The following is a 12,522-nucleotide window of genomic DNA, read 5'->3' on the forward strand; positions in this document are numbered from 1 at the left end:
TTTCACTTTAGTCCAAAATATTCATAAATTGTAGTATGGCCCAAAACATTTCAAATGTTTGTAAAAAGGTCCAACTCCGAAATTCAATAATAATACTTATTAAAATCAAAGATTTCAAAACTTTGCATTTAAGTCTAAATTACTCAAATCCACAAAATACTTTACTTTATAAAAATAAAACCTTTTAGTTTATGAAAAATATTTAATTAAATTAATCTCTTGAGTTTCTCAAATGCTAAATCATGCATCAATTAAATCATACCGGTTTTATAAGAATTTATTGCACTAATTTGTCCGTATTCAAAATACATGATCTCTCCCCCTTCATCATCAAAATTACTAGAAATTCATGTTAAGACCGATAATATGTTAATGGTTAATCAAGAAACATATAATAACCAAACATCCAATTAACCATAAAATGATCATGAACCACCATGCCATCAATAGAATGCTCAAAATGCATATTATCCAAAATCATATTGTATGCTCCCCCTAAATATATGGCCAATTAAAAATTTTAACCAAAACGATATTATCCAAAAACTTATCATATTTATCTCCCCCTTTATCATAAAAAAATAAAAGATAGATAGATGCAATTCGAAACAAGATCATCAAAAATAATTCGATGAAGATATTACCCATTTTGTGCGAGCAAAAATTTCGGCAGAGTCTCCTCTTAAAAATGAACAAATCCTCAAATACACAACATGGTTAAAAACACTTCCATATAAGCTTAAACAATTATAACAAACCAACAACTCCATCAATTCTTCAAGCGACACACATATAATCATCAATCATCAAATTCAATATGAATTCCCCCAACACTTGTAACAATTATATCCGAGGATCCCATAATCATATTCGAATAAAACACCTTAACTAAATTTTCATAGTATTGCTCCTTAATAACTAAAACATTTTTCCAGCCCATAGCAATGAGAAAATAACTAAGCGATTTGTTACAAATTTCCAAATTCTTCAAATTACGAAGATTAACAAAATAGGGAGCGATAACCGACCTCGACATAAAATTGTCGTGAAACCGTTTCCGAAGAGGTAGATGCTCAAAGTGGGTTGATATGAACTCCGTATTATCTTCATAATTGTCCTTGCGTCTCTTGGCAACTTGTTTGCTCTTGGATTTTTCACCACCCACCATTGTTGGAACAAAAACAAGCTTAAAGATCGAATTTCGGGTTTATAAAAAATTGAGTGAAATGGATTTGTTTGAGCCAAGAAAATCGATCCTATAGATGAATGAAGCTAATATATGATGTAGATTGGATAAAAAATGGGCTAAAGGAAGATTGAAAATGAAGAGAGAGAAACGGGTAAAGTTAGATTTTTGATTTTGGGTTTTATGTGGAGAGTTGATGAAATGAAGTTTTGAGAACGAAAATTGAAGGAGTAATGGATGAATAATGATTTGGATGATTGATTTTAACAAGAAAATGAGTGAAAGATGAAGAAATTTGAGAGGGAAATGGTGAAGTACTGTTCACGCGTGAGAGATGATGATGAAATGATGAAGAACAAGTGAAGAAATGATGATTGGGAAGTGTTTAATGAGAGTGAAATGCATGGGTATTGGTTTGAATGATTAATTTTGGCATAAAAATGGTTGAGAAATGAAGAGAAATTGATTGGAAATGGAAGAGGGTGGCTCATGGTTTTGAGAGAGAGAGGAACGAAAAAGAACATGTGAAGAAGAAAGGAAAACAAAACAAAAAAAAATGGGAAAAACCCGTGACCAAGCGGCTAGCCGCTTGCTCTCGAGTTTGGGCAGTGCCCAAGTGGCTAGCCGCTTGGGGCAGGCGGTTAGCCGCCTCATGGCTGCCCCTCTGCACAAATTTTGCTCTCCGGCTATTTTTGAACGATTCCAAGACCATTTTGTGATCCCGAACACTTTCAAAAGCCATTTTAATGCATGAATCAATATAATTAACATCCAAAAAATCATAAAACTCAAATTTGTAACATATTCATCATGCATATACATCACAATTAGGAGATACAATAACACTTTATGGTTGGAATTATAAACATTTAAGACATGATTAATTCACACATATAATTCATCCATCATGCATATATTTTACACAATCATTAAACATATATGCATTCAAAGATTAATAAGCATATCACTCATTTATCATGCTTAGGCATTACATAATCATTAAAATCAAACAAATCCATCATGATGAGTTGACAAGCTATCATCATATATATATAATCATGCATCATGATAAAGCACTCAATGTTAAACACAATGATAATTCAATCATGTAAACATATAAGTATACTTTCACAAATTCAAGCTACTATCTATTTTTCATGATTCACTCAACATGATACCAAATGAATTATTAAATACTTACTAAGCTTAAAAGACCATCACTTATAATCAATAAGGCAATAATTATTACCAAAACAATTAAATCATATTGTCTCATCATTTTTGCTTACACCATGATCAAGTGATTATTCTCATAAGCTTTTATCAAGGAACTCTCTGTCATTCCTTGATTGTGGTGCCTACAAAAAATATTCAAGTTGTGTGCTTTGGTACCCAAATATTCTTGGGTCCTTGAGTGTTAGCAATGGTTCCTTTTGGAACCCAAATACATGTTACTCCATAATATGCATTTCTTTTAACCGGACATCTAAGCTTAATGTGATCATTTTGATTGCAATAATGGCATACAATTTGATCATTAATGGAGGTAGTTTTAACAAAATAACTCTTATAATATTTTTGTTTCAAATTTGGCTTATAACCAATACTTCCTTTATCAAACACACATTTATGTGAATTAAGCAAGTTATCCAACATCTTTTGCCCATTTGTGAATTTTAACACAATTTGATTTAGCTCATTGCTCTTCTTCTTAAGCACTTCATTTTCTTTCATTAATTCATCAACATGTGATTTCTCATGCTCATATGAAGTACTTTGTTTGCATTTAAATGATACAATTCTATCATGCAACATTTTATTATCTAACTCTAGTCCTTTAATCTTTTCATTTAATGAATCATTGCATTTTTGTAAAGCATCTTTTTTTATTTTTCAAGTTATCTACATATGATTCTAGATGCTCATGTGAAGTGCTAGGTTTCTCATTTGATAATGCAACTCTATCATGCAATGTTTTATTATCTAATTCTAGGCATGTAATCTTTGCACTTAGAGATTCATTCTCATTTGTGAGCTTTACCATTTTCTTTTTAAGACATGCATTCTTTTTACCAATTTTGATCAAATTATCATGGAATTCTTTAAAAGCATCATATAATTCATCAAAAGTAGAAAGATCATTTACCTCATCAAGTTCATCATCCGATTCATCTCCAATTGTCATGAGAGCTAGATTTGTCATTTCTTGATGCTCTTCATTATCACTTGTTTCCTCATCGCTATCATCCCATGTGGCTACCATTGCTCTCTTCTTGAGCTTGTTGAGAAGAGGGCATTTCGTTCTTATATGATCAGGCTTCTTGCACTCATAACATTTGATTACTTCCTTCTTCTCCTTTCGGTTCTTGAGGTCTCTAAATTTTCTTCTCTCACCGGATTTCTTAAAAAGTTTTCTAAACCTCCTAGCCAGCATATCAATCTCCTCCTCATCCAGCTCGCTTTCCTCATCACTTTCATGTTTCGAGGCTTTGAGAGCAATGCTTTTCTTCTTCTCCTCATTGCCTTTTTCTCGGCTGCCAATTTTTCCTCATAAGAAATAAAAGAACCAATTAAATCATCAATAGGTAAAATATTTAAATCTTTGGCTTCCTCAATGACAGTCCTTTTTTGTCTCCATTCCTTAGGTAGCGACCTAATGATTTTCTTAACTTTCTCGCTATTTGAAAATGTCTTTCCTATGGCTCCTAAAGTGTTCACTATGTCCGTAAATCTAGTATACATAGAATACACACTCTCATTTTGTTCAATTTGAAACAATTCATATTGTTGAGTGTACCTACTAATTTTAGACTCTTTCACTTGATTCGTGCCTTCATAAACAACTTCAAGTTTGTGCCAAATTTCATTAGCAATTTCACAACTAGATACTCTATGAAACTCTTTCTTATCTAGTGCACAAAACAAGGCATTCATAGCTTTGGAGTTTAGAGAAACTTTTCTCTTTTCCAATTCATTCCATTCCCGTGAAGGTTTTGAAATATCTTCCCCGACTTCGTTTTTAGTCAAAGGCATAAATGGACCATCACAAACAATTTCCCAAATTTCATAATCTAAAGCTTGTAAATAAATTTTCATCCTAGTTTTCCAATATGGGTAATCATTACCGTCAAAGAACGGTGGTCTAATTGTGGATTGTCCTTCCCTAAAGGTTGAGTCATTATGGGTTGCCATGGATCTTTAACTCTAGACGGTTAAGTCTACACAAGAGCACCTTGCTCTGATACCAAATGAAATGCAAGTTATGCAACCCAAGATGGGGGATGAATTGGGTTTTTAAAATTATGCAATGCAATTTGCACAACAATTTAATATATTGCCTTAATCAAATAAAAAATAATAAATTCAATTAAGCACAATATTAAAAGAGTAAGGGAAGAGAAAATAAACACAGGGATTTTTACGTGGTTCGGCTATCCCCGCCTACGTCCACGCCTCCAAGCACACCCAGCTTGAAGATTTCACTATCCAAGCCTCCCAAGGCTTCAAATGTTTACAATTGACTTCCAAGGTGTCAATGGACCTTTACAACAAGAGATTATCTCCCCAATCTCTTCACCCCAAGTGTTTCTCACACTTGTACACTCACAATTTGATGAGAAATGAAAATCACAACAATGAAACTCTCTTTAAGAGTAGATAACAAATTATAGCTCAATAATGATTCAATAAATGATGATTTAAATTTTGGAAGCTCAATATATGTTATATGATCTTATATTTGCTTGCATTAGTTCTTGAAATGAAGTTGGAGTTGAGTTTTTATACTTAAAGCCCGAAAACTAGCAATTATAGGCAAATTCCCGTGCCCAAGCGGTTAGCCGTTTGATTTATCTGGCTAGCCGCTCATGAACAATGATATTACCGTTATTTTTGAATTTTGCTACAGTAACATTGTTCACTAAAATTACACTTTGGCCCACAACTTTCTATAATTATACTACAGCCCAAAACATCATAAAACTTTACAAATAGGTCCAATTTCAGAATTTCCTAATAATAGTTATCTTTCCAAAACTTTCTGAAATTATGATATGGTCCCAAAGATATTATTCTTTCTCAAAAAGGTCATTTTCAACATAATACCCATATTTTTCAAAGTTCTCAAAACCTTTCACTTTAGTCCAAAATATTCATAAATTGTAGTATGGCCCAAAACATTTCAAATGTTTGTAAAAAGGTCCAACTCCGAAATTCAATAATAATACTTATTAAAATCAAAGATTTCAAAACTTTACATTTAAGTCCAAATTACTCAAATCCACAAAATACTTTACTTTATAAAAATAAAACCTTTTAGTTTATGAAAAGTATTTAATTAAATTAATCTCTTGAGCTTCTCAAATGCTAAATCATGCATCAATTAAATCATACCGGTTTTACAAGAATTTATATCACTAATTTGTCCGTTGCGCTCTAAACTTTATTCTTGATTTCGCTGTTGTCCGTTGAGTGTCTTGAGCTTGATTTCACTTGATTCACTTGCATAAATATTACCCTTCAAAAACTAGTGAAAATGTGAAATACAAAATCTATTAAATCACTTAATACATATGTTTGTTATCATCAAAATTACATTATGTATAGTCCTTTAGGCTAACAACCTGAACCTTTTAAAATAAATGGCTAACTATTCAACTTCAACAATTACATTGCATAAGAAAAACCTCATTAAAATGGACGTGCTGAGAAATTTTGATAAGAGTTTATTTTTTTGGCTAAAGTCTGAATAAGTTTATGATTGACAACTGAAGTCTAAAAATAGATATTTGAATGATATTTTTTTAATATTTAAATACAAGTGATATTTTATTTATTGTAAAAATAAAAATACCTTAAACATGATTATTTGATATTTATATCTTTATTTTATTTATTGTAAAAATAAAAAATACCTTAAACATGGTTATTTGATATTTATATCTTTATAAGTCAAAACGAATAGAGAGATTATGTTTTATAGTTTAGAAAATAAGTATATATAATAGAGACATTTATTTTTTATGTAGTATTTATCGCTCGTTCAGACCTTTTCCTGTTTATAGATAAAAGTCATAAAATTTAAAAAATTATAAAATTAATAAAAGTTCACTCTAATCATTCAACAAAAAAAGGCTAAGCCTATTACTGTATTAATTCATTTATTTTACTAAGAAAATTTCCTGAGTCAATGGCGTGTTAAACGATCATTCTTCCTGCTACTGTATTATTGTTGCCTTGGAATAGTGGAAAAAATATTCAAGCTAAGGCCACTGCAATTTTCAATATAAGACAAAGTCATCCAAATGTGTAAACTTAACTGATTATTTCAATAACATAATTATTATTTCAATAGCATTTTCCTCTTTGATGGACAGCTGTGATTGTAACGTCTATCTTCAACGTGATGAATAGACATATGCGGGAGAAAATGGGTAGAAAATGTTGATCAATTGACTTTATGCTCTCATGCTGATTCACTCATGGGATATAAATTTGGCCCTCGGTTTGCTTCTTTTCTACATCAATTGTTAGCCTTCCATACTCAACCCAGCAATGGACTCGTCAACCCATATAATAGTTTTTTCCCTCATCCTGCTTCTTGTTTCAGATTTTTCACTTCCTGTTTCTTCTGATTCTACAGAAGAAGCCCGTGCCCTTCTCAAATGGAAAACAAGTCTTCAAATCCATAGCCGTTCTCTCTTACCTTCGTGGACTCTTTCTCCAGTTAATGCCACCAAAAAAAACCTGTGTGCCTGGTCAGGAATTTATTGCAACCATGACGAAAGAGTCGTTGGTATTAACCTGACAACTACAAGTCTAAATGGTACTCTTGATGAATTCTCATTCTCATCATTTCCTGATCTTCTTTTTCTTAATTTGTTTAATAATGAGCTCTTCGGTATCATCCCACCTCAAATCAGTCAACTCTTCAAGCTCCAGTACCTTGATTTATCAGCTAATAAGTTGTCCGGGAAGATACCACCAGAAATAGGTCAGTTAAGTTTTCTTAGTGAGCTTTCTTTGTACTCTAACTGTTTAAATGGTTCAATACCTCAATCCTTGGGCAATTTGAGCAAACTGAGTCTTTTGTCTCTTTATAATAATTCTCTCACTGGCTATATCCCTCCAGTTATAGGAAATTTGATATCTCTTTCTACTCTTGACTTGAGTTCAAACCAACTTATTGGTTCAGTCCCTTTTTTTTTGGGTAACTTAACCAACTTAGTTACCCTACATCTTTTTAATAATTCACTTTCGGGTTTTATTCCTTCAACTTTAGGAAAGTTGAAGTGTCTTTCTAATCTAAATATGAGTATGAATCATCTTAGTGGTGCTATTCCTTCCTCAATTGGAAATGTGCGCAATTTAAGATCTTTATTCCTTTATAGTAATGAGCTTTCTGGTTCCATTCCGAAAGAAATAGGAAATTTAAGGTCACTTTCTAATCTAGATTTGAGCATAAATCGTCTAAATGGTGTTATTCCTTCTTCAATTGGAAATTTGAACAATTTAAGTATTTTATACCTCTATAGTAATCAGCTTTCAGGTTCAATTCCAAAAGAAATAGGAAATTTGAAATGTCTTTTTGATCTAGAATTGAGCATGAACAATCTAACCGGTGTTATTCCTTCTTCAATTGGCAATCTGAGGAATTTAAGATTGCTATATCTCTATCGCAACGAGCTTTCTGGTTCCATTCCTCAAGCAATAGGAAATCTTGTGGAGTTGGTATCATTACTCCTAGGATTTAACTATTTTCGAGGTCCAATTCCCAAAAGTTTCAAAAATCTCACAAACCTAGTCAGAGTACGTATGAACCAAAACAATCTCTCTGGAAACATTTCGGAAGCTTTTGTTGGCACTTATCCAACATTATCATTCTTAGATCTCAGCCACAATAATTTTCACGGTCAAATCTCATCTGACTGGGGTAGGTTCCCACAATTAGGCACTTTGGATTTTTCGGTGAATAATATTACTGGGAGCATACCACCAGAGATTGGAAACTCATCTAAACTACAAGTTCTTAATCTTTCTTCAAATCATATAGGAGGGAAGATCCCAATGGAACTTGGACGGTTGAGTTCTCTAAACAAGCTCATTTTGAATAAGAATCAACTTTTTGGTAGTCTACCTCCAGAGATTGGCACTCTCACCGAACTTGAACTTCTCGATTTGTCTGAAAATAGACTAAGCAACGCAATCCCAGGAAGTCTAGGTAACTTATTGAAAGTTCACTATTTGAACCTGAGCAACAATGAGTTCTCCCATAAAATTCCAACTCAATTCGAGAAATTGCAGCTTCAACTTTCAGAGTTAGATTTGAGCCAAAACTTTCTCGAAGGAGAAATACCATCCCAAATATGCAATATGGAAAGCTTGGTGAAGCTGAATCTCTCCTATAATCAACTCTCTGGATTCATTCCAAATTGCTTTGAAGATATGCATGGCTTGTCAAGCATTGACATATCCTATAACAGATTACAGGGCCCAGTTCCTTTCAGCAAAGCATTTCGAGATGCTCCTGCTGAAGCATTGCAGGGCAACAGAGGATTGTGTGGCGATGATAAGGGATTGTCATCTTGTAAAGCTTTCAGGTCAAGCAGACGAGCCTCAGTGAAGAAACTAATTATTATGATTCTACTCCCTCTTCTAGGCGTACTTGCTCTTTCAATTATTTCGATTGGATTGTTATTCAATTCTCGAAGAACAAAGATGGTCTCACAAACAGGACAGAGCAGCCCTGCAAATGCTTCAGGATTTCTTTCTACATTAACTTTAGAAGGAAAAATTACGTACGACCAAATCATTAGAGCAACAAATGATTTTGACGAGAAGTATTGCATTGGAAAAGGTGCACAAGGAAGTCTGTACAAAGCTAAGCTACAGTCTGAAGATCTCATAGCAGTTAAGAAATTCAACTCACAACTTCCGGGTGAGAAGGCGGATAAAAAAGAATTCCTCAGGGAAATTACAGTGTTGACAGAGATACGACATCGAAATATTGTGAAATTTTATGGATTTTGTACACATGCCCGACACTCGTTCTTAGTTTATGAATATCTTGAAAACGGCAGCTTGTCTGTGATCTTGAACAATGATACATCAGCAGAAGAATTGGGCTGGAGTCGGCGAATTAATGTGATTAAGGGTATAGCTCATGCCTTATCTTACTTGCACCATGATTGCATTCCACCAATTGTCCACCGAGACATATCGAGCAAGAACGTGTTGCTCGATTTGGAATACGAAGCTCACGTTTCAGATTTCGGAATCGCTAAGTTTATCCAGCCAGACTCATCTAATTGGACTGAATTTGCAGGCACATACGGATATGTTGCTCCAGGTGTTTATTATTTTGATTCTTTTGTTAATTTTATGGAGCATTGGTGCTGTATATATACTGATCTTATTTATCTTCAATCTTGCAGAGCTTGCTTACACAATGAAAGTTACAGCAAAATGTGATGTGTACAGTTTTGGAGTGTTAGCACTGGAAGTAATTAAGGGCAAACATCCAAGAGATTTTCTTTCCAATGTTTCATCTTCCAATCCCAACATATTGGTTAATGAAATGTTGGACCCTCGGCTTCCACCTCTCTCGGTAGACATTCGGGGCAAAGTGATATCAATCATGGAGGTTGCGTTCTTGTGCCTAGATAACAATCCAGAATCTAGACCAAATATGCAGACAATTTGTCAGTTATTATGCAAATAAATCACTTTTAGTCTACTTCTTTATATGCTGTAATGATAGTGAGTTTCATGTGGTATAACATAATTAGTTGAATAAAAATATAAAATAATAAAAATAAAAAGTGAGCCATGGTAATTTTATTTAATCAATTATGTTATACCCATCAATTTGTATAAAAATAATTTTTACATTTGTGACTGTAATATTGTTGGAGAATTTGAATGATCAAATTCTCAAAACATTCTTTTTTCTTATAACTTCAATATAACTCCTCAATTACATCTCCTTAAAATACTTTACTACTTCTTGTTTACTTAAACCAACTGAACGATGAGGTATTTGTACTTGTTACAACTAATCACAACCATGCATTAACTTAACTATCACAAAAATCATAAGCACACACCAAACGTAACAACCATATTCAACAGGACAAATTTTATTTGCCACATTACCACATTTAACACCACAAATCTTAACTACCTAAAGAAAGTTCCATGGGCTAGATAAAAATCCTTTGAGCTTCAAAGTTGTAAGAATCAGATTTATCATCCAACAAATATTACTTAAATGATAATACTAAGGATGTAAACCCCTAAGCTATCTTACCGATTTTGCTAAGCTTTTTGTTTCTTTATTTCAGTTTTATCTTGAGGGCTTTTGTTCTTTCGCTGCTTTTGTTTTTGCTGAATGCTATTTGTAATTTAATAAAATCTTAATCCTCGCTTTGACGAGATTAATTTAAAAAAAAATCTTAAGCAAACTCTAATTAACATTGTCATTAGACATTTTTTAAATATTTTTCTGAGTAGTTTATTATACTCTGATTATACAATGTCGGTGTTATTTGATTAAATTATAGTTAAGTTTTTTATCTTCAATTATATTTAGCTAAAAAAATAAGAAATATAATTAATGCCGATACTTTTTTTTAGTTACCAATTATTTATATATACATGATAAAAATATAATATGTATAAGTAAACTTCATTTAATATTTATATTAATTTAGTCATTTGTTTTCTTTCCACGATTTAATAATACCATTTACTAAACAAGATTAATAATTTTTAAGAGTCATGGCTCTTTTAAAAATAAATTTATTAAACACTTAACTAGTTTTTTTCTTTTTTGCATGAAATCATTTTGACAGCAACTTACTAAATATAACTATTTAAAAACTACAAAATATATCAAATTGGCCTAGATGAAGTAGCTCACAACACATAAATTTAAGCACCATTTATTTGGTTAAATACAAGTGTAAAACTCAATTGCGAGGTGTGCGTTCAGTTTTTGCATCAACAGCCTAGCCCGGGATCAGACCCGCCATAGGGACAACCAACAGAAGGGTAATATTTTCCCAAATGTCTCACTCCATTCTTCTTTGCAGCCAACTCAGCTGCACACGTATGTTAGGAGTAATTATTAAAAAAAATTTTTAAAAAAACAACAATAACAATTAGGAACAGAGTGGTAAAATTTTGTATCCGAACTTTGAGGGTATATCATTACTCTTCTCCTAATATTTAAGCCTTGGCCATGCTAAGGTGACTTAAATTTAACACCAAGCATATAAATTATAGGGAGCCCCTATGTTACATTTTATGTAACATACACACTCAACAACAACCACACAAATTATGGTCCTACACAATTTGTGTGGTTATTGTGAAATATGTATGTTACATGAAATGTAACATATCATTTGCCTAAATTATATAGTTTCAATCTGATTTATGATTCTTGACTTTAATAAAGTACAGAAAAACTATTAAACCGTGCAGTTTAATAGCATTATGTCATTGTATTATTAAACTGCATGACTTAATAATTTTTACAGACAATATATTATTAAACCGCATAACTTAATAACTTTTTCAAACTTTAAAAAATTTAGGATCCTGAACCGCGACATTTCTAATAAATTATCATGCTCTATTTCAAAGAGCAAAGATCTAATGGATGAAATTGTTAATCTACTTTATAGTGAGTACAATAGTCACGTGGCACTGTCTGGCATCTAATTAACAAATTCATTCACGAAAACTTTAAAAGATCGCAGCGTGGGCGCAATTGCTCACCGTATCATGTTAACCAAGTAAGTTCCTCGGAAACGAATTAATCTTGTCCGTACGTTCCTGAAGATACCAAATTAAGACAAAAACCAAAAGGCTCACCTCTTCTCATGTTAGTGGAAGTCTCAGCCAGGATTCTTGTATCAACACATAACTTGTCTCTTCGTTGAACAGAGGAAAGTTTATCATCTAGCTTATCACAGGTTGTCTCCTCCCTCAAGCTCCGCGAAACAAAACTCAGATGATCCGTGTAAGACAAGATTTATAAGCAATATTACTGATGAAAGATTAGGTAACCAACAGACTATAAGCCTCCGATAAATCACCATCAAATCAGTGGTTCAAATCACCTAAAGAAACCTAAGTAACCAAACTTGAACATACCCTCGCAGTGAGAGTTGATTGTCTGATTGTCTCATCCATTCTGGTTGGAGAAAGATTTTTGGCTTTTTAAGTGAGTCTCTTTGCTATTTGGTTGCTCTTGTCTCACGGTAAATAAATTTTACGCTGCGTTAAATGTAGACTCGGAGATTTTTATCACTCAGGACTAATTTATGACT

The 12,522-nt window shown here is 32.7% G+C and overlaps 1 protein-coding gene across 2 annotated transcripts; it reads left to right on the plus strand.

Moving 5' to 3' along the window:
- Nucleotides 1–6,685: 6,685 nt before the first annotated feature.
- LOC102610394 (MDIS1-interacting receptor like kinase 2-like) lies at nucleotides 6,686–10,065 on the plus strand. Of its 2 annotated transcripts, XM_052435872.1 has the most exons (3): nucleotides 6,688–7,178; nucleotides 8,238–9,533; nucleotides 9,619–10,065. In XM_052435872.1, the coding sequence occupies exons 1-3, from the start codon at nucleotides 6,740–6,742 to the stop codon at nucleotides 9,903–9,905; spliced, it is 2,022 nt and encodes a 673-aa protein (XP_052291832.1). In that variant the 5' UTR covers nucleotides 6,688–6,739; the 3' UTR covers nucleotides 9,906–10,065. The 2 variants fall into 2 exon arrangements, with proteins under 2 accessions (XP_052291831.1, XP_052291832.1); XM_052435871.1 differs by having other exon boundaries at nucleotides 6,686–9,533.
- Nucleotides 10,066–12,522: the final 2,457 nt, after the last annotated feature.

The sequence above is a fragment of the Citrus sinensis genome, chromosome 3, assembly GCF_022201045.2.
Source record: "Citrus sinensis cultivar Valencia sweet orange chromosome 3, DVS_A1.0, whole genome shotgun sequence".
In the NCBI taxonomy this organism is placed as follows: domain Eukaryota; kingdom Viridiplantae; phylum Streptophyta; class Magnoliopsida; order Sapindales; family Rutaceae; genus Citrus; species Citrus sinensis.

Bases quoted from the DNA above. Each gene is read 5' to 3' on its own strand.
- LOC102610394 (XM_052435871.1), top strand. From the start codon at position 6,740: ATGGACTCGTCAACCCATATAATAGTTTTTTCCCTCATCCTGCTTCTT. The intron at 9,534-9,618 runs GTGTTTATTATT...TCAATCTTGCAG, and splicing joins ATACGGATATGTTGCTCCAG to AGCTTGCTTACACAATGAAA.